The 26,533-nt window shown below is 53.6% G+C and overlaps 7 protein-coding genes across 7 annotated transcripts; 2 read left to right on the top strand and 5 right to left on the bottom strand.

Annotated features, from left to right (window-relative positions):
- Positions 1–970: 970 nt before the first annotated feature.
- Positions 971–2,195, bottom strand: PV09_00647 (uncharacterized protein). The gene is made up of 3 exons (XM_016353416.1): positions 2,091–2,195; positions 1,926–2,022; positions 971–1,863 (listed from the first exon to the last, which is right to left on the bottom strand). Exons 1-3 carry the CDS (start codon positions 2,091–2,093, stop codon positions 1,226–1,228), a joined length of 738 nt encoding a protein of 245 aa, XP_016218569.1. The 5' UTR covers positions 2,094–2,195; the 3' UTR covers positions 971–1,225.
- A 2,680-nt stretch (positions 2,196–4,875) lies between these two features.
- PV09_00646 (uncharacterized protein) lies at positions 4,876–11,801 on the bottom strand. The gene is made up of 2 exons (XM_016353415.1): positions 7,069–11,801; positions 4,876–6,989 (listed from the first exon to the last, which is right to left on the bottom strand). Exons 1-2 carry the CDS (start codon positions 11,324–11,326, stop codon positions 5,179–5,181), a joined length of 6,069 nt encoding a protein of 2,022 aa, XP_016218568.1. The 5' UTR covers positions 11,327–11,801; the 3' UTR covers positions 4,876–5,178.
- Positions 11,802–12,482: 681 nt separating this feature from the next.
- Positions 12,483–14,938, top strand: PV09_00645 (pyruvate dehydrogenase complex dihydrolipoamide acetyltransferase). Its single transcript, XM_016353414.1, has 5 exons — positions 12,483–12,878; positions 12,959–13,005; positions 13,109–13,157; positions 13,239–13,413; positions 13,540–14,938. Exons 1-5 carry the CDS (start codon positions 12,787–12,789, stop codon positions 14,542–14,544), a joined length of 1,368 nt encoding a protein of 455 aa, XP_016218567.1. The 5' UTR covers positions 12,483–12,786; the 3' UTR covers positions 14,545–14,938.
- A 970-nt stretch (positions 14,939–15,908) lies between these two features.
- PV09_00644 (uncharacterized protein) lies at positions 15,909–18,703 on the bottom strand. The gene is made up of 3 exons (XM_016353413.1): positions 18,356–18,703; positions 18,179–18,261; positions 15,909–18,103 (listed from the first exon to the last, which is right to left on the bottom strand). The coding sequence occupies exons 1-3, from the start codon at positions 18,489–18,491 to the stop codon at positions 16,427–16,429; spliced, it is 1,896 nt and encodes a 631-aa protein (XP_016218566.1). The 5' UTR covers positions 18,492–18,703; the 3' UTR covers positions 15,909–16,426.
- Positions 18,704–18,930: 227 nt separating this feature from the next.
- PV09_00643 (uncharacterized protein) lies at positions 18,931–20,231 on the top strand. Its single transcript, XM_016353412.1, has 3 exons — positions 18,931–19,069; positions 19,174–19,365; positions 19,434–20,231. The coding sequence occupies exons 1-3, from the start codon at positions 19,067–19,069 to the stop codon at positions 19,623–19,625; spliced, it is 387 nt and encodes a 128-aa protein (XP_016218565.1). The 5' UTR covers positions 18,931–19,066; the 3' UTR covers positions 19,626–20,231.
- Positions 19,843–23,572, bottom strand: PV09_00642 (uncharacterized protein). The gene is made up of 2 exons (XM_016353411.1): positions 20,421–23,572; positions 19,843–20,359 (listed from the first exon to the last, which is right to left on the bottom strand). The coding sequence occupies exons 1-2, from the start codon at positions 23,103–23,105 to the stop codon at positions 20,201–20,203; spliced, it is 2,844 nt and encodes a 947-aa protein (XP_016218564.1). The 5' UTR covers positions 23,106–23,572; the 3' UTR covers positions 19,843–20,200.
- Positions 23,573–24,277: 705 nt separating this feature from the next.
- On the bottom strand, positions 24,278–26,354 carry PV09_00641 (uncharacterized protein). Its single transcript, XM_016353410.1, has one exon. The coding sequence runs from the start codon at positions 26,005–26,007 to the stop codon at positions 24,517–24,519; it is 1,491 nt and encodes a 496-aa protein (XP_016218563.1). The 5' UTR covers positions 26,008–26,354; the 3' UTR covers positions 24,278–24,516.
- Positions 26,355–26,533: the final 179 nt, after the last annotated feature.

The raw sequence follows: 26,533 nt of genomic DNA, 5'->3' as shown, positions 1-26,533 counted from the left end.
GATGTGAGTGTGAACCACTTTCCCCCCCCCCCCCCCCCCCCCTTCCCCCGCTTTAGTTGACTACTCATCCCCGATTTCCAATAGCGTGAGCCTCAACCACATCGTATTTGATACTTCGGACTTCACTAAGCTGCTCTGGTTCCACGGAACCTCGGTAGATGCTCTTGAGACGGTTTTATGCTCACTATCACGCAGCACTCACCGCTCAGAAGCCGTAAGTCTCGATCTTACGGACTTCTTGGGGGAAAAGCCTGGGCAATGCGTACTCCCCACGTTCGCTGGCCTATTATCGCCACGCACTGACGGTTCAGCGATTCTTCTGTCTTGCCTTCTTGGCTGGTCGCACAGCAAGTGAGAGTATTCAAGCGTTGTCAGTCATTTCTTCGTCAAGCACGGCGGCAGGATTGTATGCAATTAGAATGAACTCGCCGTCTTCGACTGGTGCACAGTCGTCACGGCGTAGCTTCGTCCAGCAGATCGAGCGGGCTGTCTAGGCGAAGTGATCATTAATAGAGAACCGATTGAGCGCGATCAAAGATTGTTCCACTACTACGAGCCCTAAGCGCTTGATCCTCCGGTGATCGGTCTGCGAGCTTGAACGCCTGATGTCATTCCGCAAGCTATATGAGGACAACGAATCGCTATAATCATATGGTGAGGGAGACCAAGTCCAGCGCCGAGGTGGCGGAGAGGCCGAGTTCTCCCTGATAGATCGGTACAAGCTCTCTCTTGGCTGCCAGTTGTCTCTCTTCGACAGAGACCACTAACAAGGTAGACTTCGCCCGCGACGTTCGAAAGGGTCATACAAGTCTGGCATGCGAGACAGTATGGCCTCGACGGTCTGGTGCATAGATGCCGAATCTCTGGAGAAGAGAGGATCAATGAAGCCGAGAAGGCCGTTGCGTGGGTTGCGGCACGCCAACTCGCGCGGAATGAAGGGAAACACATTGCTCGGAACACGTGGAGCAGTGAGCGGAATAGCTGGTATTGGCAATGAGGGAAAACCATCTCGCGGAAGAGAATCAGTGTCACAGGCTAGATGAGGAATTTGCCGGCCCTCTGAGCGATAGCTTTCATCAATTTGGATTAAAGGTCGTGTATTTTTGTCAAAGCCAATGATCCGCTCAAATCTAACGGTCCCAACGCCGCGCTATGCAATCCCAAGCTCATATCGTACAGATGAAAGTTTCCGATCCGCGTCCTGCCTCCCCGCGGTTTCGAGGTCTTACCGCAGCCACTTCAAGACCAGGTAGCAGAACAAGAAAAACACGACCACGCCACCCCAGAATATCCACTTGTCCTGCCTGGCCCTCCTCTCGACCATGCGGATCGTGTCTCCGGAAATGCCGAGCGTGTTGCCCACGCTGTAGAGCTTCCTCTGCGTGTTTTTCAGCATCTCTCTCTGCTGCCCAAGGCTGCCTAGCACGTCCGCTCCACGCTCCAGAAACTCGTCCATCTGCATGCTCGCCTGCTGGAAAAACGTCTGTTCGCGGAACGCGTGTTCTTCCCTTGTCGGCTCGACGGGGGGAGCGTACGCGGACAAGTTGCTGCTGGCACCGTATCGGTTCGTGGCGGTGTTCACGGCTTGCGCATACGGGTTGTGATGTGCGTAAGGATTGTCCGGCGTGGCTGCCATGTGAGGTCGTCGCGCTGAAAGATCGGAAGATGCTAGTGTGGTCTGGCGCTGCTCGAGCTCTTGTTTCAGCCGTTCGAAGCGGTCACGGTACTCTGCTTGCTCGCTGCGGAAGTTCTTGATGCGCTCGTAGGCTTTTGTCTGCTTCTCCGGGACAAGTTCCTGCTTGGCAAGCTTGTTGTAGTCTTCTATTGTTCGTGCAAAGGAGGTTAGAGAGGCGTTGATTTGGCCTGTTGACTTCTGTGGTTAATGCCGAAGCGTCCTCTTCTCGTCTCTGCAAGCAGGTGCACACCTATGAGCGCCGGCGAGGTTTGGGATCCCTCCGCAAGTGCATCAAGGTCCTTCCGTATCGACGTACCCTGTCGCAGGGCAGAGTTGTAAAGCGAGTTCTGGATATGACGTTAGTCGCCGCTCTTCATGCATATCTCCGTAACGTAGCAATGGCAGAATTACGTACCATAGCTTAGTCGCGTGAAGAATACACTCCGAACAGGTGCTTCTGAGCAGCGAACGCGCAATCGACGCAAGAAGTATGTAAGGTGCAGGCAGCGGTGAAAGATGGACGTCACGGTAACTGTGTTCACTTCGAGAATCGTGACAGGGGGATGCTTGAGTTTCGTAGGGCTGAGGATCCGCTCAACCACGTGCAAGGCTGGAAACATTTCGCTTCGCGAGACCTATCCTACTCCTGGGCCACATTGTTGACGATAATATGTGACGATATCGTGAATCATGTTTGATTGAGGTCGAGTATGGAGCAATAAGTCCGCAATAAGCGCCCAGATATCCCCAAACCTGTATTCACGTTTGCAAGCTTCCGCGACATTATTGGGAGCAGGAAGAGCGATTTTAGGCCCAACTACGCGTTTAACATGAACGCATAAGTCAGCAGAATTCGGCTTGTATTCATAAATATTCTAAGGATTATTCTGTACGTCAGCGGGCCCCATGCGCCCAGAAACGGAAACGAAGTAGCTCCTCGCGTGTTTCATTCCTAGTCGGCGCCGTTATTCCCTACCAGCAGCAGCCCAAGTGCTTTTTTACATGAGTTAGTGGTTCTATCCACTTCCTTCATAGATTGAGAAGCCTGGGGAGCTGGAGCAAGAACCTTACCGGAAGCATGTCGCAGTTGCGCAGAGATCACTCGCGGTACGCACTCTTGAAAAAAGACGTCTTGCCTCCCCAGCGCGTCGTTGATCTTTCTACTTTCGGCATGAGTACAAAACACATCGCTTGATCTCAGCTCTCGCTCATGATGCTGTTGTCGTCGGGTAATCGGGCGTGGACATCAAATACGTCAGATTCTGGACTCGATGTCTGTGTGGAATGGAAAGCCTCGCTTTCATTATTCACATGCATTACAAATACAGCAGCCCTAGTGAAGATTTATTCTCGCTTCCAACGGCCTACCCACCTGACAAATGAAACGAGAAACCTACAAGCTGACGCAGAGGAAAAGTAAAATCTCATGCATTCGAATCCACACTTGGGACTGGAAAACAAGGTATTGATGCTCTGCTCATTTACATCACCCGCATCTGCCTAGGTCGGCTCGTATGCTGCAATCCGTGGAAGCGAACTGAGAATAGATGTGTCTTTGTCAGCTTCTTCACGTCAGCGGCAGCCTGAACCTACTTCGGTACCCAGCTGATGACTGAATCGACGCTGAGCGCCGGTATCGCGCCCTAGGAATACGAATCGATGCCCTTGCGACTCGCAAAACACAAGCCATTCCGCCCTTCTTTTGACATGGTGGGCCAGCCACTTATGCATCTGCATGACGGCGTTTGTTTTATAAAAAACGTAGCCTCAGAAGTCGGTGTTAAGAAAAATTATCCAGCATCGGTGTGTCAAAAGGAGCGATGCCAAAGGAGTAGTTTTCACCATGGTGAGTCTTATGCAGTAAGGAGTAGCGGTGACCCTTGTCCGTAGTGGGATTTTGCGACTGAAAGCGAGTTGGATTGTGGATTCGCGCCCTCAGCGTGGAGCAAATGGCCAGCTCTAGCGCGTGTACTGCCCAGACACCAGTGCCATGCCTACACTGTCCCAACTCCGAAGGTCTGCATGGCAATTCCGATGGAAGCTGAGCGTGAATGTTGCCTGATGACTGTGTTTCTTTTCCAGGCGAGAGATTTGTATAAAGATGCGTCCCCATCTCCCGCTGGGATCCGTCTCTTCGCTATTCAGAGAACGAGATAATCAAGTCCGTCGTAGAGGCTGACTACCATACACCCGACTACCGTTTGAACGACCATACGAGCAACACCGTGTCTTAGTTGACAAGGGCAAGTATACGTACTACACACGCAGCCTCAGGTCAGTGCCAACACCTCTCTGGATTCCAGCTCTCGCGCTGACCTTCTTCTTTTCTCTCTACAGATCCACCATGCCTTCATCCCTGTCATCAGAAAAGACAATGAACGCAGATGCCGCCTCTTTGCAGTCCGCGTCTACGTCGAGCTCGCTAAAGAGCTTTTTCAAGAAGGAAAAGTCACCAAAGGCCGACGTTGCCGCCGAGAGGAACAAGCGCCTCGCAGAAAAGGCGATCCATCGAGAAGCCATGTACACCTACATGTCCTTGAGCAGGTAGAGTTGCGGTCAAGCCGATGCTCTTTGTGCGTCAGCATCGCTGCGCTCTTTCAACATGGCGTCTGTGGGGCGCCTTCCTCTACACATACATAGCTCTCGTCGCTTTGAGTGTGGAGGCGATGGCGGGTGAACAATTGGTTCAACCATCGCGATGGCGATTTGTAATACTTAGCCAAGGGGCTGTGAAGGGCCGGGAGTTCGCGGGATATAGTGAATGAGGATACTCCAATATAATAAACACATGGGTCTGTTCGTGGCGACTTGGTCTGTCTGGCACTCCTTATCTGTGCTTAGGTTTTATGTGATATGTTCTTAGCATTAATTGCGTAACTTCTAATTGATATTATTGATCAACCAATCATAGTCAAAATCAGTAAAGTATGGGGTGACAGCGCTCTGCTTATAGTTCTTTATTCAGACGGGGAGATCATGAGACACGACTTGCTTGAAGCCTTCTCTGGCGCTTGATCCGGGTTCTTCTTTCTGTTGAGATGTTAAGACAAGAATCTTTCTTTGTGCGCAAAGTGAACGATTTGTCAGTATCAATAAATCCTACACCATCGATTAATGACTCAAACGCGCCCGGTCAAAAGATAGCTTGGGTTTCACGAGAGAAATAGAAAATAAGGGGAGAAGGACCTGTTCCGGATGCGTGACCAACAAAGAGTGCTGCGGAGTACGTCGCTGAAAGACGTACGACACAAACACTGTGCGCTATTCTCCAATAAAACTCTTCTCACTCACACATACATACATACATACATACATGTAGACTTGAGGCGTCGAACTTAAGCCCAAATATTCACCAACTCCCATCCGTTTCCCTCGAAGACGGTCATATCTTGAGAGCGAGATAGTCGGATAAAAATGAGAGAAAGGAGAAAGTAAGCTGATGCAGGTGTAACCCAATCTATACATTTGAACATGGACATGCGAAAAAAAGTAACCCTCCACCTTCAATGTCTACTCGTCTTGCTGCTCCTCCTACTTGTGCCTCCGAACACACTGCTACCCCTCTCGCTTACTGGCGTGACCAGCCCGCGACCCAGGACCACGGGTATATCTAGGCCAAGCTTGACCTCAAATATGCGCGCTAGGACACCCTGAACGGCCCTCTGCAGCTCCGGTCCCATGTCACGGCCCATGAGACCGACAAGAAGCGGCGCAAACGTTCCGACGTGCTTTTCGAACTCCGTCTCAGGGAAACCAGAGTAGCCTTCGAGAACTTCGATCACGACGGGCCGCCAGGTGACGATATTGCGCTGCTGAGTCACTTCGTCAAGATCGATATACGAGGAGATGATGTCCGCGCACAGAGGGACAAGCGCATCCTCCGTCTGCTCTCGCGAGGCGACACGCGATGCAGACGTGTCGAGAAACATTCTGAAGAGGATGTTGACGTATACACTCGCGGCGCCTGACTCTTGCTTGAGCAGGTTGGGCGGTTGCTTCATGAAGCCTTCCTTAAAAAGGCGCGTGCGCAGGTCGCGGTCGTTGTTGAAGCGTTTGGCAAAGTGGTAGCTCTTCTTGAGCAGCGCCATAAGGCGCAGCAGTTCTGTGGATGGGATCTTTTCGTATACGGTGTCATTGGAGAACAGCTCGTTGACCGTCTCGATCATGAGGAGGGTGAGCACGCATTTAGTAATAATTTGATTGAAAAAGCGGCGGCGTGCTGCCGTCACGACGACCGGAGTCTCGGGAGCGGTCTCCGCGTGGAAATTTTCCAGTTGAGGCTGAGGGACCGCACGAGGTGTGGTGGGCGAGTCCGGATCAGGCGAAACTCGGGTTTGCGGTGGCTGCGCAGATATGCCGTTGATACCGAGAGCATTTTCGCCACGACTTGCATCTGTTTCGGACGTCTGAGAAGGCTGAGTGTTTAGGGGTAGGTCGGAAACGCTCGCCGTGTCCGATGGAGGAGGTGACCTTTGAGGCTCGAAATAGCCGTTGGACGGCGTCTTGTTATAGCCACCCGACGTTGCGGCAGAGAAGAGCGCGGTAGCTTCTGTCCTTGTGAACAGCTCGACGAACGCGCTGACGATTTTCGACCAGTGATCGGGTGTGAACTTGTTCACGTTTTCGTGAATGAGCTGTTGTAAGCTGTTGCTGCCAATTCGTGCCAGTGTCTCGTTCTCCTGACAGATGCACAAGATTAGCAGCTCCAGAAAACGATCAAGCATGTATTCTAAAGAGTCAAAAAAGTGGGTGAACAGTGCAATCATCTTCCGCAGAGCCTCGATCATGGTCGAGGACAGCCATATCGACAGGTCCTCATTCGTCGCGAACTTGGACATCTCGGACTTGGATCGCAGGACCATGAATATGGGATAAAGAAGCTGTCGCCAGAGGATATCCCAGAAGTCGAGCGGGAAGTCGCCGCCGTACCGCATAAGTGTCTCGAACAGGTAGTTCAGCGCCCTCGAGCGCACCTCGAGGTCATCTCCCGTCATGAGCACGTCGTGGAACGCGAACAGAACCGGGAACCAGAACTGCTCTTCCTGTGTTTGCTGCGTAAGTTGCAATGGGCCCTCTGGTGCCTTCGCTTTGCTCGCCCGCACCGAGAGCGGGCACTCAGGAGTCTTGAGCAACTTCGAGACGGTTGACTTAAGCATCTCGATCGCCTGCAGGGACTTGCGCTGAAATTTCTGGTTCTTGGAAAACTGCGTCAGACAGACAATCAGGTCGGCGAACGCACCCTGGGTGATGACGACGCCGAAATAGTCGTTGTAGATCTTAGTCACGTTGTCGTAGGCCAGGTTGACAATGCCCTCTGTGGTTCAATCTCGTCAGCATTTCACGTTTTCTTTTCTGGTTCGAAACGCAATTGTTGATGACAGAAATGAACGTACCGTATGGCTCCTTAGCAGCCACAGTGAAGACGCCAAACATCGTCCGCCAACCGGATTTGATGTTGGCGCCGCGTGCTTGAATCATCTGAATCAAGCACCTGAGCGCCATGTCCTTCACTGGCACAACCTGGCTGTTGGCGATGACATGCTCAAACGGCTTCAAAAAGTCCTTCTGGAACTTGAAGCCGGGCAGCTCCTCAATTTCTAGAAACTTCATCGACAGCTGGCGCAGCGAGTCAAGCGCAAAGAATACGACGTTGGTGTTGGTGTGGCAGCCGACCTGAGAGAAGTGCTGGCCCAACACTGCCCAAATGGATGCCCATTCGAAACGCACCCGCGTCAGGTTGTAGCCCGAGACCTCTACGATCTTCTGGAGCGAGTAAGTGCGCGGCGACTCTGACTGACCCGAAGACTGGATCTCCTGCCATGAAACTTGGGTAAGCGCCTTGACGAAATATAGGATGCCATCGCCGGACATGTGAGCTGTGTTAGTGAAGATGCGGTCCACGCTGCGTACGATGTCGGCGGAGCGCGACTCCTCGGCGATGTCGGCGCGGTAGTTGATGGTGCCACTGTGCTGGCGCGGTCGGTGCTGTTTGGGCACGTTAAGATTGCGCCGCGAAGACGAGGAGGAGCTCGTGCTGGAACGCTGCATACGCAACACGTCCGGGACGGCGCCTTCGTCCACACCCGTCGAAATGAGCTGGAACCGATCCAGCTGGCTGATGCAAGTGAGCACGTCGCGCCACGCCTCCTTGAGCTGGTTACCTTCCAGTTGTGCAACTTCCAGCAGGGCCTTGAGCGCCTCAAGCTCCTTCACCTTCATCTCACTGATATTGTACAGCTTCGTAAGGTTCGCAAGCTTCTGCACAAACGCCTGGCGCGGGTCTTGCAGGTCAAAGAGGCACGAGATGCGGATCGCAAGCTTCATGCCCTCCATGCAAAGCTTGACCATCTCGAAATTCTCCGTTTCTTGTGCGGCACCGGCGAGGGCGGGTAGAAATGCCATCCAGCTAACCTGGAACATGGGACCCACATGTTTGAACGATGAAGCAGGTATGAACCGTGAGACTTCTTTTTTGGCAGCGCCACGTCGCTGTGCCCTCAGAAGCGACTTGTAGAGCTGTTCAGTGCGGTTGGCAAACTGCTCAGTCTGTGCGTATTCCTCTTTCCTCAGGTCGCGGCTCGCGATGGCTACGGCCTGGCCAATGGTCGAAGCCAACCCCGTGGCCTGGGGTTGCGTCAGCATACCCAAGTTGGCTGCCGTCTCGCGCTCCGTGTCGAGCACGATTTCGTGGTTATGAATCTCGTCGTAGATGCCCCTGAGGTATTCGTCAGGGAGGTCAGCGTTGTCGTTGATACCCCTATTGTTCTTGATGAAGTCCTCGGGCGTCATGCGCTTCGACTTGATGTTCGTCGAGTGCTGATCAGTGTTGAGCATGATGACGGAGTACGCGAGGACATATGCCGTGTCCGCGTTGGCAAACGCCTTCGGATTGCCGGCTATGTAGCGTTCTGCAAATTTGAGCATGAAACGATCGATCTTCTGGGCCTCGCCAGGCAGTCTGAAGCTTTGCAAAAAGCGTCTCAACGCGTCCACGAAACGGGTTTGCCTAAAATCCATCAGGTCTACAAAGGCGTGCATGATTGCAATGTTCTCCGGTTCGCCTTCGCCCAGGAATTCACCTAGGGTCGCTTTGTTAATGCTGTCGTTGCCGAGCAAAAACCTGGCGATATCCTGCGGCGCGTCCGAGGCTATGAAACCATTTTTCAGTAGCGCGGCAAGGCCACGCTTGGGCTTAAAATTGAAAAGACGTATGGCGTTTGCTAATGCGGTCTTCTGCTGCTTCTCTCGCTCGAGGTAGCCGGCATCGTCTTCGGCGAGCGGCGTGGACATGCCACTAGGGCTATCACTTCCCACGCGCGGCGATGCGACAGACGACATGGATGGGTCGCGATGCATGCTCTGCTGATCAAGGCTCTCGCGCGATGTATTATCGGCAGATCTCCTCATATCTCCATTGCCTATGCCCACATTGTTCTCGGCGACGTTCTGCTGCGACCAATTGACCATCGATCGGAGGACATCGACCATGGCTTCAAGAGCCTCGTATTTCATGGCATATTCAGGAGGGAACTCCTTCTCTGGCTCCGGGGCGGCGCTCATAGCCGCTGTCGACAGATTTCTTAGAACACGACCGTGCAGGTCGGCTGAGGGATTATCGGAGGATCGTGCCTGGTACTCTATGAATGCATGCTGCTGGACGCTCGAGACCTTAACGGGCGCAGAAGAGAGAGCGCTAAGGTGCTGCATCATGCGCTCAAACATATTATCGAGCGCGGTGCGGTCGCAGTCGTAATTGAGGTAAACCTCGACGAGTGCTCTAGGTTCCTGCGCCAGTCGTGCAAACATGCCGAGGATCATCTGTTTCTGCCACACGGGAGAGGCGCGCTTCTCAAGGATGGCAAAGTAAATCTCTTTAAGGAATACCTCGATTTCCTTCTTGAGCATCACACGCAGATACTTCAACATAAGCCAGAAGATGTCCAGGCTGACCTCGAAGACCGGGCGCGAAGACGAGGGCCCGTTGCGGCTGAGCGACAGGCATAGGTACTGTTTGATGCCCTGGATGAAGGAAGTTGGCTCATCGTTGGATGACCGGATTGTTGCGTAGGGAGAGGTGAACACAACGGTATGATTGCTGATCAGAGAGTGGATGATGTACAGAGATAACAACTTCGACCTCATGCCTTGAGACTTGGGATCCAGCACATGCTCGACAGGCAGCGCTTTGGTGCTAAGTCTACACATGGCTCGGAACACGAGGTACGCGTCCTTGATAAAGATCTCATCCTCTTCGTCCTCAGCAGCCTCGGCGGATGGTTCGTTGGCGCCAGATGTAGTGCGCTTCGAGCGCGCGCGGTCTTTCACCCGTGTAACCAGTGTTGGCGCTGTATCTGTGATCTTCGCGTCATCGAAGCTCTTCCTGTTTTCGAAACTCTGCAGGGTCATCTTGGGCGCGTCCCGCTTCTCGACAGGCACGTCACTAGGTGCCGTCGATGCGGTCTCCGATGCATCATCTTCGCCGTCGCCGTCTTCATGCGCATCTCGCCCGTTGAAAGAAGAGCCTTCTGTGGCAGGAGTAGCGCCATTCTCCATCTTGTCTTCCCCATGGCCATTCTCCTTGGGCACATCTCCTTCGACGCCTTGCTCTCTTTCAAGCGCAATCTTGGACTCCGAGATCCTAGCCTCTTTGGCCGCCAATCGCGCCTTGACTCTCTCAAACACCGTGTCAAGCATTTGCGTCAGCGCTGTTTGCGCCAGCATCTGATTCGATGCGTTTTTTGATAACAGGAAGATGTTATATGTCAGTCGTACGGCTTTTAGAAGGCCGGCGCCATGCACGACAATCTTGTCGTTCAAGATGGCAGCGAGCAGCGATTTTACGATCTGAACCTGCGTCTCGACCGGGGTGGCCTCGCTCTGGAAGCAGTCGCAGATCGTGTCGATGGCGCGTTCGATAAGCGGCGGTGCGTCAGCTGGTTGCTGTTGCTGCTGATTTTCGGCGGTGGCGGCAGGTAGCGAGAAGTACGAGTAGCTGATTAGCTTGCCTATGCAGTCAAGCGCCGTGGTAACAACGCTTACAGTCTGCAGCTCCGAGGCCAGTTGCAGTGGTTCGAACAGCACCTCCGGGCTGAGATCGCTCGCTCCCGGTGCCGTTTCGTCGCTTCTTATCGCTGTAAGCGCGCGTTGCAGCGCATCCTGCAGTTTCTTGTTTCTGCGAGCCTCCTTTGCATCGGCGATGCTCTCGAGCGACTTGATTACGAAGACGAGGGAGCTGCGCGTGGCGCCCGGCACACGTGGAGCAGCCGTCATGGTGGTGGACGCGGAGTCGGTCCGGTTACGTGTATGCACCGTCTGCTGATTGTGACCATCTGTAGCAAAGGGCGACGGCTGCGGCGATGATGCGTCGGTGTCTGCAGGTGTGCCCTCGGCAGGCTCCACGATCGTTGGCGTGGCCGGGTTTGGCCCATCTCTTGTTTCTCCGATGCTTTCTGGAGTTTTCGCCGCGGATGCATCGTCGGGCAGCTGACGCTGCCCAATATCGATATTCGGTGGTCGGTTGCTCGTCGCTGGTCCATTGTTCTCTGGATTCCGTGAGCTATCTCGCGATGCCTTGCTGTTGTCTCTCTTCTGCCTGGGCGGCTCCTCGAACGTGATCTGCGGCGAGCTGTAGTCTGGAAAGCCGTCCGCCATGGCTACCGATTTACTCGACGATATCGCTGTTTCCTTCCCCTTTCCTTCCTCTCTTCTTTCTTACTCTTACACTCTCACTTTCGTCTTCGTCCGGGCTCTCCGCTAGGCGGCAGCAGCTTCTCCTCCCTCAGCTATCAAATGGCCAAGCTGGTGCTGCATGCGCTGTGCCCTAGGCATGCATTGTCGCCAATTGGGCGCACGAAGGAGAATGATGTGTTTGCGGGTGGGATGTGTGTGGCACCTCGGTATACTGGATGAGATATGTGCTGGAGTATGGGCGGCGGGTGTAATTTAGCTGGTCACAAGTCTCAAATCTCGGACGAAGAAAGCGATGCCATGCACAGGATATGCACACGCACCCACGGCTCTGAGAGACACCGTCCCTTCTTGCAGATCTGTATACGAACGTAGCGGGCGTGGGTGAGCGGGATTGTTTGTCCCTTGTTCGTTCTGGCAAAGTGGTCACAAGTAGTGTACAGCGCTCTTTTTTTGGGGGGGATTTGCGCAAGGCAGAACGGCGCCGCCAACCATAAAATACGATCTGCCGCGACGGCCACGCAAGCGTTCAGAGAAAAGGGCCAGAGACGGGCAGACGAACACGACCACACAGGAAGAGCGCCAGTTTTTTTTTCCGTGCGCAAAGCGATGCCCGGGAAGGACGGCGCGGATGCAGCGGGGTCTTTTGCTTTCTGCTCTTCTCCTCGCTGTTGGTTATTACTCCTGTTTTACGAGAGGACTTTTAGCAGCGGCACTCCCTGTGCAACATCACGGCCGGGGCTTCTCTGCTCTTGGCTCTGCTGGGCCGGGCACAATCAGCATGGGCGACGGCGGGGGCAGAGAGCGATCGGATTACCAGCGGGAGCCAGCGGGAGCCAGCAGCACAAGCAGCAGCAGTAGGAGAAGCAGCGGCAGCCAGCTTTCTGTTCGGCGGGCATAACGACGAGTTACGTTACGTTTCAGTACACGGCGACGTTAAGTTATCGTATTCGTACCGTGGTACCGCGCTGCTGTCCAGGAGCCCGTAACAAAAAATAAAAACAGAGAAAAACTGGCGACGCCCGGCTGACTACTTGCCTTATTAATGAGTGCGAGACGGACGGAACTAAATCATGGCAGTAAATTAGTCCCAAAGCAGCCATCTGCTCAATTGCTTGACCCCCAACCAGCCAACCAACAGCTTCGTCCTCACTTTTTGGTGTCCTGTTGGGTCGACGTTGATTCTCTCTCTCGCAACACTTCCCCGTTCCCATTCCACCACGCACTTGGCCATCGCAGTTGCGGCTACGAGCCCGATAGACAGTGAGAGACAGAGTGTGTGAGAGCGAGCACCAGCTGCAGTCGTTCATTTTCCCACAGCTCAATTGCTGCTGCTGCACACTCTGCACACAGACCGCGTCGCTGCGCTCATCTTTTCCCGCACTCGTCTTCCGCTTCCTCCCTCTCTTTCCCCAACAACAACAATGGCCACTCTGTCCCGGGCATCGTCGCGGATACCGCTCTGGTCCGCCTCAAGGTCCGTTGCTCGTACAGTCATCACAAACAATGCCATTGCGTATGCCGGCCCCCCCGAGCAGTCCATCAAGATGGAGCTCCGCTAACGTCGAAGCTTGTGTTTGCTGACCACAATTGCAGACGGACGCCGGCCCTCGCTGCCTTGGCTAGATATTACGCTTCCAAATGTACGTCGATTGCTTTTTTTCGGCTTATCTTTAGACCTTTGAGTGCAATTTCCAGACTACAGAGAACGATAGGAAGGGATTGCTAACTCTCTCTGTCATACAGCTTACCCGCCTCACACGATCATCTCCATGCCTGCGCTCTCGCCTACCATGTACGCAGTCTGCCCCCTCCGATGCACTCACTTCGACATAGGAAGGTCCATGCCTAGCTAACAGCATGCTTCTTTTGGCAGGACATCCGGTAACATAGGAGCATGGCAGAAAAAGGCTGGCGACTCGCTGTCTCCAGGTGATGTTCTCGTCGAGATCGAGACGGACAAGGCGCAGATGGACTTTGAATTCCAGGAGGAGGGTGTGCTGGCCAAGATCCTTAAGGAGTCTGGCGAGAAGGATGTCGCCGTGGGCAGTGTGAGTTCCTTGCCTTCAATACACACCGTCCACCTCCACGTCTTACGCAAACTATGTTTCTTATGCCGATACCCAGGCATGTTCATGAACAGGGGCGGATAATGCTAACGCAATGTGTCTCTCTAGCCAATTGCTGTTATGGTCGAAGAGGGTGAGGACATCTCCGCCTTCGAGTCTTTCACCGTCGAGGACGCAGGTGGAGACAAGGCTCCGCCCAAGGAGAAACCAAGCGCCGAAGCTACGGAGTCTTCTGACCCTCCAAAGTCTACCCCCAAGAAGTCTGAGTCCGCACCAGCAGCAGCAGAGAGCGAATCGACTGGCGGCCGTCTCGAAACCGCCCTGTCCCGCTTCCGCAAACAACCCAAGGAAGCCGCGAAGTCTGGTGCCGCTCCCGCCGCTACTTCCGCAGCACCAGCCGCAGCGACATACGTGGATGAGGAACCCAGCAGCATGCGCAAGACGATCGCAAAGCGTCTGCAGCAGTCGATGAATGAGAATCCGCACTATTTTGTAACATCGGCAGTATCAGTGACGAAGCTGCTGAAGCTGCGCGCGGCCCTCAACGCCTCTGCTAACGGCGCGTACAAACTCTCCGTGAACGACTTCCTCATCAAGGCCTGCGCTGTTGCTCTGGCCAAAGTCCCCGCCGTGAACTCGGCCTGGATCGAGCAGGGTGGCAAGGCGGTCATCAGAAGGTACACCGTGGCAGATATTTCAGTTGCCGTGGCCACTCCTTCGGGCCTGATGACGCCCATCATCAAGAACGTTGGCGGCATCGGTCTGGCATCCATCTCGGCACAGGTCAAGGATTTAGGCAAGCGGGCTAGGGACGGCAAGCTGAAACCCGATGAGTACCAGGGTGGCACTTTCACGATCTCGAACATGGGCATGAACGACGCCGTTGACCGCTTTACTGCCGTTATCAATCCGCCGCAGGCAGCCATCCTGGCCGTCGGCACGACCAAGAAGGTCGCCATCCCCGCGGAAGGCGAGGAGGGTGGCGTCGAGTGGGACGACCAGATTGTGCTGCAGTGCTCGTTTGACCACAAGGTCATCGATGGAGCGGTCGGCGCCGAGTTCATGAAGGAGCTGAAGAAGGTGGTCGAGAACCCACTGGAGCTGTTGCTGTAAAAGACAAGGTGTCCCAGGCGACCTTCTCTGCGCGGTCCCAGGAGACAACGTTCAAATCATTAAAAAGCTGTAAGCATATCTATCGTATTTTGCATTCTTGTCAAAATAGGAGATCTTGAAGAGCCCGGGGACTTATGGAGTGGGGGGGCGAAGGTGGGAGTGACCGTGTTGGCGCGATCTCACTGTATCTATTTAGAAAGGGTGGAAAGGTATCGGACAGGATATGGCACAAGCGTGTGGATCTAGTAAGCCTCACTTTTTTTTTATTCTTTTGCTGTTGTCGTTGTCTTTTTGTTTCTTTACGCTGAAGGTGTTCTACGCACCTTCAAAAGAAAACCAATGTCCATCATACTCTTCCGCACTTGCAGAACGCTACAACTCTTCATGGTTGTCATGTGATGAATCGCACATTTGTTTGTGTGTGTCCCTAACCCACCTCCACCCCATCCTCTGCTCTGGCTTTTTGTGCTCCAGCGGTGGCGCTGCGAACTCCGACGACGAGAGCGGCAAATGCACACGTGACGACGAGGCGTCCAGCCTGGTGGACAGCGTCAATTTCCGAATCCCAAATCTGCATGTACACACAGCGCCCCCGGCACGCTCCCTGGCGGCTCAATGGCATCGAGCGTGTCCATTTATCGATCCCGCCGTGACTACTTCACAGATCAGACCGCCCGACCAATAATCGACGGGAGGTCACTTACCCGCCACGCGCTCGGACCCGGAGCTCACTCTTTCTGTCTTTTGCTGCCGAACGGGACCCACAACCTTCGTCGCTCAATCTTTTGCGTGTGCCTACCTCGTCGATAAACTTTGATCCCCTTGATCGTAATCGTCGTCGTTTGCCCTTCTCTTATTCTTGCAACTCCTTCGCCTGCTGCATTTCCGCCTTCAACTGTTCCACGGTCATGGCGACTCTGCAACTGCCTACGGACATAGTTGTACATGAGATAGCTAGAGTTTCGTCTCTATTGAAACCGTCTTTTCTTGCCGTGACTGGAATTCGATGAAGAGCAGGTTCTTTGTGGGTGTCAAGGCACGCTATGTTGGTTGCTCTGCGTTTGTTGAAATCTCCAGCAACGGGCTCCCTCTTTTTTTCCTTGGCAAGGAACTTCAAGAGGTCAGAAGCATGTGAATTGTTGCAACTACGTGTTTTCAAAATGAGGATGATTCTTTCACTACACAAAGTCATTTTGCCAAGACGAAGAGTGCTTACTATTGTCCACCGAGAACAGAGTCTTGGCATGGTCGATTATCGAGTATCGCACAAGAATGCGACTTTAGTATTTGCTATTTTCCAGAAAAGCAAAGTGTCGATCGGTTTCAGTACAGCACAGTGATGGCTTTGTCATGGTCCTTTATGCAAAGCCTGCTGTTAATGGCCTAATCCTCACCTGAAACAAAAAGTGAACGATGTTAAGCCAAAGAAATTTGTTTTTGATACAAATCAATTCTATTGCTGTAGCTTCGTGCTATTGCAGCATTTGACTCTTTTGCGTGTACGCAACCCGCTTAGGGAAGTCATATTATATCCACCCATATATGCCCCCTTTTCATTTGCTCCGTGATACCCACGTACTCCGCGACGACCCAGGTGGAATAGAAAGTAAGCCCAGGACTCCATGCCCACATTTCACTCGTAAGAAGTAACACCAAGCAGCTTATGTCCAAGAACCGCGGATGCATCCATGCTGAAATGCCAGCCGATGCGGAGAGAAAAAAAGATCAAGGAAACAAGACCGCACGCTAAGCGCACTAGTGAGTAAGCAGCAATGAGTATCAACTAAAGAAAAAAAAAGCCTCGAGCAAGACATGAAAGAGGTGACAATGCTACGCACAATCGTAGTTTTGGGGGAAAAGGCAGAAATGTTATCTAGGAAAGTCAGAGGAAGGTGCGCGCAGTTTCAACGGTAAGAGCTGTCTCCATGGAAGGCCGTGGACTCAAATCTGGAATACTACTATCCGGAGACCATTGTGACTCAGTGGTGCGAACGCTGTGGGCGTACTCTGAGAAGCCATCGCCGTCATGGCTGGAGAAGCTGCTGCGGCGATCCGACTCGTAGCCGGGGGGCTCAGAGCCTTCGGTCTTGTAACCGGGAAGGCTACTTGTCCGTGATAAAGGTGTAGGGGGGTGTTCGTCGGAGTCATGTACCGGGTACATCCGTGAGGTGGCGGGTGGAATCGTGATAGGAGCAGGAATAGGACGGGGATAAAATGTGTGCGGCGAGGAGGCTGAAGCAGAATAGAGTGGAAGAACGCTTCTTCCTTCCTCAGCGCGCACAAGGTCATCGACGGCATCGCGAGTCTGACGTAGCTGCCTAATCTCCTCTCTTATTCGCAATTGCTGTATCTCATCCTGCATTGCACCTTCTAATATATGCTCCTGCTGGAGGATTAGGGCGCGCTTCTCCTCGTAGTCGCCCTGCCGGTAGCCTGGCTTGCCCCTCTTCCGACCAGTCCACCAGTCTCGCCACGACTGCTTTCTCGCAGCGCACTTGTATAGACGCTCGGTTGCTCGGCGTTCGCGTTCGGCTGCTCTTTCCGCACGTTTCCGGTCAGACATGCAGCATCGTCGAAGTAGGCTGAAGAGGAATGCGAGACCGGTAACGACAGCAAGAAACTTAAGGACAACAATAAAGATGGAAGGGTCTGTCGCATCTCGCCATTTAGGCTCGCCTGTTGAAGGTTGGGTGTAGTTCTGGGCTGGTGACTTCTCCCTCGGTGCTGTCAAGGGTCCTCGATATGGAGGGGGACGTTCTGACGGGCGACCTTTGTGAACGTGACATTGCTCAGGTGCCGCTACTGCCACCGCCTCTGAAGCCAACATGGTCGGCGCCTGTCCGCCTGCGGAGGCGTGCCAACTAGCGTATGGCTGATGTGAAGAGTGGAATCGGATGTACGCGGCGTGGGCAGCGTTGTGCACGCGGCGACCAATCGCCTTCACTACGCAAAGAAATGACTCGCAGCTTTCAATCTCCTGCTTGAGCCCCTTTGTAGCTTTCGGAAACCGCAAATTGATGAGATCCTTCTTCTCTTGGATGAGGCGGACAAGTTCGTTCGCTTTGTCCTCGAGCTCCTGGAGTTCCCTTAGTTGTTCTTTGAGCGACAATGATTCAGAGTCGTCCAGGGGGCTGGCGTCTTCAGGAATCGACGCAGGAAGGCGCACGCTGCTAGGAGGATCACGCCAAGTCTCAGAGTCAGGTAAGTCACGAGCGCTGTATTCGGGCGCCAAAGAGAGACGAAGTAATTCAGGGAAAGGATGTTGCTTGAACGAGAGTGTGAAACCAGCGAGGGACTGCACCTGCTCCTGGTCGACCTTTTGGATAGTGAGAGTAAGTAGTTGGCTTTTCGCGACGTCGTCGTCCTCGTCCTGACCGACACCGTGAAGACAGTCGGAAGTGACGAGAACGCTCAATGCATGTCCAGACGAGTTGAGGGATGCAGAGGCTTGACCGTGGATGCCGGTAGATTCCCAATTCTGGAGTAAGGGGATGCCGTTAAGTGAAACGTTATTATATCCACAAGGTTGCTCTGACGGGAATGCTTCGAGGTTGAATAACTGGCGGGATCAGCATCCAGGCACCGGCTTAAGGCTGGATGGGGCCTTTTGCGGAGTCGAAGAAGGGAAACTTACGAAGGACTGGTTTAGGAGTCCTGATGGACCGCCAATACAATTGAGGCAAGGAACAAAAAAGGATGCCTGGGCGCTATTCTGCTCTGAACGTAGACGATGCACGGTCAGCTGGGTGGGCTTGATGGCGCCAAACTCACATCTGGCAGCATCCAGATGCAGATGGTGGAGTGATCATACCTATTCGCAGTGCCTTGATGGCGTCCTCGAGGGGGTGAGAGGAAGAGGCCGTGGGAAGTGACCGCGAGACGTGTGAAACAGCTGACACAAGAAAGACTGGGAGCAGGACCCAGTAATAGAACAGAAAGTAATGCATGGGAACGCGCTCTCAGACAAAGGAACAAACGCCTCTCGAAGGTTTCCTCTCCCACGAGAGAAGAGCGGCAGACGGCTCAATGCGTCTTCATCACCCAGCGGAGAGCGAGTTGGAAGCTGGAGAAGAGAGTGAAAGCCTGAGGAAACGAAGATCACGAGAAGAGGATGGGGAAAGCAAGAGGACACGCGCGAGACACGAGCGGGAGCAAGGACGGGGCCGAGGGGGGTGACGACTGACGACGTCTGATCTTTGACCGGACCAACGCGCTGCTGGGAAAAACGGCTGCCTAACCAGCCCCGCGAAGAGGGCGGTGCTGCAGTCTGTGCAGGGCCCTAACACGATTGGCTTGACCCGCCGCGAGTCAGCGCAGCAGCCGCCCCTAGGGAGGGGGGGCCAAGCACTCCAGCAGGGCACCCCCCCCCCCATCTCCAATAATGCCACGCAGCGTCCAAGCTTTGAAACTCCCGTTTTTTTGATACACCAAAATAACCCGCAGCATCATCGACCAGGAGCTAGGCAGAATCGACGGCTCACCAAAAAAAAAACAAAAAAAAATTAATTCAGTTTCGGACACCATGGTCAGTCTCGTTTCCGTCCCCTCGCACCCCCCTCCTTCCGTGCGCATCGGATCGATTCTGAGGCTTTTTGCTGGACGAGCGCTAACTCGGCCTTCGGACGACAGCTGCCGCTGGGCCTTCTCAATGCCGCCGTCGGCCATCCGATGCTGGTCGAACTGAAGGATGGCGACACGCTGAACGGGCACCTGCTGTCGTGCGACACGTGGATGAACCTCGTCATGAAGGAGGTGATCCAGACGAGCGCGGAGGGCGACAAGTTCTTCAGGCTGGAAGAGGCCTACGTGCGAGGGAACAATGTACGCGCCGATTTGCGGCCGTCCCGCTCTTGACTGATGCTCGTGCCGTGGCTAATCGTGCGGGCTAGATCAAGTACATCCGGGTCTCGGACGACATCGTCGATGCGTTGAAGGAGCAGCAGCAGAAGGAGCAGGCAAGCCGCGCCCAGCAGCAGGGACGCGGTGACCACCAGCGTGGAGGCTTCGGCGGTCGCGGCGACAGAGGCGGCAGAGGAAGAGGTGGCAGGGGTGTTCGTGGCGGCAGAGCTCGCGGCTCATAATCCACCGGCTCTGCAGGTTAAAGGGCTTTTCCCGCGACGATGACACGGCTACGCTCTCAGGACAGCGCAAAGCCACGGCCCCAAGGGCTCGAGACGTGCTAGCCGGCGTGAATTCACGACGTCCACACGATTGGATTGGGGAGCACGCGCTCGGGGTTTGCAGACGCACGACAGCGTGTGGCGAGAAAACAAGAAAAAAGACAGGAAGACGAAGAGAAGGAGAATAATTTCTTCCATTTGGTTATTATCTCCAATGTCTGGTGATCTACCTGTATCATATACCCCGAATTGCACATCCAGACACCGTCGCTTCCGTGATCCTCCAGCCGGTATGCATTCTGGAAAGTCCCTGACTGCACCTAACGAAAGACCAAAACAACGACAGCAAAACAACAAGAAGAGTAGGCCGTGACTGCTGTCTGAAGAGTGTGGAATTAAACCCCTAACTCGCGTACATATATATCCAATTCGTGTGGCACACGAACGCGCCAACTAGTAGAAAGAAAGGTGCAAAATAGTAACAAGTCGGTCTGATTGCTTTAAGATGTGGTAAAGTTGGGCTGAGAGGTGGTCCGTTAGGTGTAGCTTCTCATGGCATCGAGATATCCGGTGCCACCCTTGAGATCGTTGTTGAAGCTCTCGGCGACGTCGAGCACGCGTTTGACATGTGACATGGCCATTCCAGTCTTCTCGTGTAGAGCAAGTGCTTGGGCGATTCGGACCAGGTTCTTGATCTGGGTTCTGTGTTAGTACATTCTCACCTGACCAAGATGAATTGACAGAAGCCGGACTTACCTGTCGACCATTGAGTTTCTTTCTCGCGAGGTAGTCCAGATCGTCATTCTTAAACGGCATGACCTGTAAGCCCTCCTTAATCCGCACCTTCTCGATGAATTCCTTCCACACTGTCCTGCTGGCTTGGAAGCTGAGCTCTTCGTACTTCAGGGCGACATGGATTCTGCTCTGGAACGCCTCGTCAAAGGTCTCCACACGATTCGTTGTCAGGAACAGGATGCCCTGGAAGTACTCGAGCAGACGGAGGAAGATCGAAACCAAGGCGTTACGGTGCACGTCCTGTGTTTGGCGCTTCTCCAAGAAAACGTCCGCTTCATCGAGGAGAAGCACGGCGCCCCAGGAATGAGCGATGTCCATGATCTGTTGGAGCATCGATTCAAGGCGGCTGCTGTCCATAGCGAGTTCGCCCATGGAAACCATGTAGAGCGGTGCACGCAGATCCTCTGCAATCCCCTCTGCGGTAAGAGTTTTGCCTACTCCAGGTGGACCATGCAGGACAAAGACGAGACCTTTACCCTTGCCCTGTACCACGTCATCGATAGTCTTGCTGCCATGAAACTTGTGCGCGCTGACCAAGGCCTTGACAACCTGCTTCTTCTCTTCTTGCAAGACAAGGGAGCTATATGCCTCGTCATTCCATTCGATATCTGTGACCGACGAGAGACTAAATTCAAGCCAGGTCTTCTCCTGGAACGCGAAGCCCAGAACAACAGGTGAAGCAATCAGCAGCTCTTCCTCCGTGAAGCTGCGAGCTTCAGGATCGCTGTCGCTGGCAATCTTGTCCAAGTTCTCCTGATGCATTTCTTGACCGTCATCATCAACCGGAACGTTGACAAAGTGGTACTTGCCCTTGCCATCCTTAATGATCTTGAGCTTCGTCCTCTCTCTGCTCTCATCGCCGCTGCGATCTCTCCCATGCCTTTTGCCGATTTGCTGCACAATTTCATCACCAGACTCTTCCCCACTACCGCAGCCGCAACAGCTACCTCCATCAGAGCCGTCATCCTCCTCATCTTCATCATCTTTAGGTTTTATCAACGAGATCGGATAATTCGCGTTGATGCGTCGAAAGGTGGCAGGATCAATCATGATACGGCCGTTGATATTGAACTTTGCGACGCCCTTTCGCTTCTTCTGGAAAGCAAGGCCTTTGAAGTTTCGGTAATTCTGGCCGGTCATGGTGACGAAGCGTTTGCCGCGTTCAATAAGCTGCTTCTTGATTGATTCCGGATCCTTGTGATACTTGAGGGGGTAGACGGACAAGCTGGTAATCTTGCGCGAACCCTTGAATGCTTCTACTGTCGCTTCAAAATCACCCAGACCGTAGTTCTTGCCATCGTACTCTAGATAGCGGCCTTCGATGCTGTACCAATCACCCTTGATGAATGAGCTCTCTTTTATCGCACGGTCAACCTTGAAGCATCGAGGATTATCATGATCGCCGTAAGTACTGGTGTAAGCGAGGGTATTCGGTTTAAACAACGCCCATAGAAGGTCAAAGGTGATATTACCCGCTTCAAGCAGTGGATAGAGAGTCTTCTTGGTTTCTTCATAATCCTCGTCTAGATATTTGACCAACAGCCTGCAGTGGGTGACCATGAGCTTGAGGTTTTTCCGAGCTTTCTTCCGCTTCTCCTTTTTCAGTCGGGATCGAAGAGTCTTCTTGTAATGTGTGCGTAGTTCTTCGAGGAAATTGAAAAGCATGTTCGGATCGATGCTTGGCTGCTCAGCCTCCAGAGTCTCGCCCTGCACATCTTTCATGACTTCCATCAAGACTTCTTTGAGCTGCTTGGATTTGACATCCACGGTCGTACGGGTGTAATGACCGTCCCAATCATGCAGTCGCTTGACTAAGAATGCGTACTCGTCATACTCGTCAGTATTTTCTTCAACCTCCTCTGTCGTCTTCCAACAATGGATGTTGTTGTCCCAAACATGATTTACACGCTTGAATTCTGAGATCGTGCCCTTTTTGGCCTTTTTCTTTTTGTCTTTCTTGTGTTTTCGTGATCGTCGCGATCTTGTCGGAGGGACTGGAGCGGAGAGACTCGTGGATGTTCTGCGGATCATATGATCTAGTCCAAGATGAGTCGCCAGGTTTACCAGAGTCTGCTCTGATGTGACCGCGGAAACGTCTGGGCTCGCTTCGGCATCCTCAACGGGAGCCTCTGACTCTGCGTCGGACTCTGTTATCGACGAGCTGCTCTTTGATCTCCGTGACTTCTTCCTCCTCCGCCTGCGCCGTGTCTCCTCTTCTGAGGACTCAGAGCTAGACGATTCTGTATCCGAGCTCTCGCTTCCTGAGCTGACCCTGATCTTCTTGCTAGACTTGGACGACTTTTTCAGCTTCATCTTGCGGCTCGACTTTTTTCGTCTACTTCTCCGGTCGTCATCTGAGCTCTCGTCATCGCTGGACTCTGATTCCGACGAAACTGTATCAGAATCGTCATCATCGTTCGAGGATTCATCCGAGCTGTCTGCCTTTGCCTTTGATTTCTTCCCTGGCCCTTTGGTTTTTAGCTTGCGCTTCCGAAGGCACTTGCCTTTACTTTTCGACTCAGACGCGCCAGAAGTCTCCGCTGCCGTTCCCTCACTCCCCATGGTGGCCGTGTCAGGAGTATGCTGCGCAAGCTCTACTTCTTGCTTCTGTTCTCCGCGAGACTGCTCGATTTCTTCTCTGTCCATGTCTGCGAAACTGCACTTCTACGGATTGAAGTTACGAACGAAAAGTTGGAATAGAGAATAGGCTTCTGTGTTGTAGCACAAAAGGGCGCGGGACGCTTTGGGTGTGGCGATCGAGGCTTGTTCCCAAGCGTTCGCCTCGCACTTTGCTTTTCCTTGGTCCCGAAGTGCAGTGACTCAAAGCCGAACGTGTATCTAAAGAACGTCACATCAATGGCTCGGAACTTCGAGCCGGTGTGGCCGAGGAGGTAAGCTGTTCCTGGTAACAGGCGGGCAACCACTGCCGGGAAGCTCCTGGCGACGGAGACGGCGAGCAGGCAGGTTTGACGATCGTCAAAGTGGTCGAGGATGACGGGGCGTTTAAATGCACAAGGCAAGCTCACGTCCGCAGGCAGACACGCCGTTCCTCAGCTTACTAGCGCCCCGGCAACTGCAAGCTGAAGAGACGTGGGACAACCGCCTCATAGTCTCATACGCAGACAAGTCTAGTGGTGGCCGAGAGGCTGCGGAGACCAGATTAGGCAAGCGTCACTGGGGTGGAGGCCAGCTTCCCCAGTCGCCGCTGCCTTGCGCAAGCTGGCTCGAACCGCCCCAATCGCAAACGCCGAACCTCAGGGAGCCTTCAATACTTCTTCCACTTCATGTGCTCACCACGGCCGCCCTTGCGCAGCTTAGAAAGGTCCGGTGTCTCCTGTGCGAACATGTGGCTGACATTCCGGTCAGTGAACACCTGTCACGGATCGTAGTTCATGCGGTCTTCGTTGGCTCTGCACCGCCATTGGCTGTTCAACCGTCCAGTCTGTCTTAGGCCCTTCCAAGGCAGAAGGGTCAGCACGCTCGTCCGCCACCAAGGTCGCCAGCACGTCGGAGACCACGCTCGCATGCTAAGCGGTCACGCCGCGCACTGTCGTCTGTCGGCAAGCGCGCGTCATGCTGCAATCGTCTGTATTCCAGTCAAGCGCAACAGATTCAGATTTGAGATGCACCTCGTCTTGCAAAATCTAGGGACCACCGACTGCAATTGACACTGCCTCACTTGTCTTCGTCGTCACAGTTGTATAAGATGAATCTCCAGTAGCACGAACTCCTCCGGATCGGGCTTCCGAATGCTCCGGCTGGTGTACCTGCATGCAGAATGCAGCCTCTATCACCATGCGATGTGGCATTGTGCATGTGGACGATCAACGAGACAGTGAAAATACTTCGGAGCCTAGCATCGGCTTCGTTGAAATCGATTGATTTGCCTTTTGAAAAGAATCGAACTTCGTGGTTGAAAATAGCGTTGCACAAGCAATGACAAGCACTATCTATTTCATGCGAGAACGCTGCATCTGGTGTTGAACGGTCATCTAATCGTGGAAGCTCAACGCCATCCCAGATGAAAGAAAATATCCGACTCTTTATGCATATTCCATCACAGCATCCCCAGTTCCTTTAACCTCTTCTGGCGCCTTTCGACATCTCCCATCTCCCATAGAATTTCGTCGTTGAACTGCTCCCACCCGTCGAGGTAGACGTGGTGTCCAGCTTTCTTGATTATCACGACCTTAGCATCGCCCTGATCTCTTTTCCTCTCGATGTCAGATTTGCCTTGCAAGATTCTCTCCTTTTCATCCTTTATCTTTTGCTCGGCAGCATAGCCGCCGGCGACGTCCATCCAGTCATGCTCGCCATACATCAACACAACCGGAAGGCCATTCTCCCTTGGCCTGTCTGAGTTGGCATCCGCGTCAGGAATGGGTCCACTGTGCGGTTGGAGATACTGTCGGCCAACGCCATGAATGCGCCGAATGAGAGGGCTGCGAGCAAACGCGCCAGGTGCAAGAATGTACGCAAGCGCGTACTCTCCACTGCCGCGTTGCCGGAATAGAGAATACGAATAATCGTGTAGCGCTTGCTGTTCCTCGGGTGGCATTTGCGAAAATCTCCTGCTGGTCCAGCCGGACACCAGGCGCGGTCCAAGTGGGCCAGTCCACCGAATGAGGCTGAAAGGAGAGACGTTCGCATCCCAAAGGTAGGTTAACCACTTCGGCAAGGGCCTGCGCGGCGCGCTAGGTTTCGCTTGCGGTGCGCCATTGACAGACGTTGCTTGGTCTTGCAAAACCTCGTTTTGAACTGCAGAATCACTCGGCTCGGGCATATCTGCATTAACAGCATAAGGATCCTCTGGGATGCCTACTGGAGAGGCCAGGATGAGCTTGTTCAGGCGGCCTGGGTACTTGAGTGCGTAGGCCGTAGCCATGTATCCCCCCAGACTGTGGCCCAGCAAAGTAAACTTTTCAAGTTTTCTTTCCTTTCTCCACTCTTCTAGAGCGTCGATGAACCAATTCTCGGCCTCTGTGATCTTCCCTTCTTTGTCTTTCGCGTGGATTTTGAAGGGTGGTCGCGAGCTTCGACCCATACCTAGCATATCAAGCGCGTAGACTTTCCAGCCTTGTCTTCGAGACAGACCCTCAAAATTCTTGTAGAAAAAGCCAAGGCCAGCGCCGTAACCGTGGAGCATAACAAGGTTATTTTCAACCTCTTCCCCAATGCGCTCAACAGAGAACTCGTTCAACGCCCTATCTTTCCCGGACAATTTCACGAGCCTCGAGTGCCATCGTCGCGGGCCATACGGATCAGTTATCGAGGTTGAAGTCACTGGACGCGCCTGACGATCCTCTTCATCAGCCAGGTCGGTGGTTGACGGCGAAGCGGTGGCCGGCGCCGAACCAGTTTGCGTGTGTGTAGGCGGTTGTTGAAGATAGGGCACGAAACTCAGAACCTTGTGCTCGGTCACTGCTGGTGATAAACCAGCCCACCATTGCGAAAAGCCTTCTTTATAGCCTAGAGGAAAGTATGTCGGTCTGGTCCGTTCGTTCTTCCGGGCCAGATCCTCCGCGCTAGCATTTGCAGAGGCCGACATTCTGACCCTGACCTTCTCGGGTATCCCAGCGACTGGAGGCCCCGGGTAGTGGGTTGAGGAAGACGCTGTTGAAGCCGTACTATAATCGTATCGGGTGTTCGTTCGACGCGGTCTTTGACTTGAGACACACAGCGCAAAGGGGAATCTAAGAAGTGTTGAACTTTCGGTAAGGCTAATCGGAACGGTCGCCACTTTCGAAGATGGAGCACAGAGAGCCAGCGACTGCTTTGAAGAGAAAGATCATAGAATCGTGGCGAAACAAGGTGTGTATAAATATTTGTCCGAAATTTGAATCAAATGGGAGCCTGGGGGGAAAGGAACTGGGCGGCCGCGAGAGTGAATACGTCGTCCTGGAGTTAAATGGACATTGCGAGATGTTCCCGTTCCTGAAGCCAATCAGGGCGACGCCGCAGCGCTCCGATCGGGAACATGGACGAATCTCGGTCCGCTGTCAAGCCACATGTTCCCCTGCTGAATCCCCAGCTCTGGCGTCGGCGTGCGCTTCGTTGGCTCCCACACTGGATTG

The sequence above is a fragment of the Verruconis gallopava genome (genome assembly GCF_000836295.1).
Source record: "Verruconis gallopava strain CBS 43764 unplaced genomic scaffold supercont1.2, whole genome shotgun sequence".
NCBI lineage: Eukaryota > Fungi > Ascomycota > Dothideomycetes > Venturiales > Sympoventuriaceae > Verruconis > Verruconis gallopava.
The sequence above is the reverse complement of the archived record's forward strand: the minus strand, read 5'-3'. Positions and strand labels throughout refer to the sequence as shown.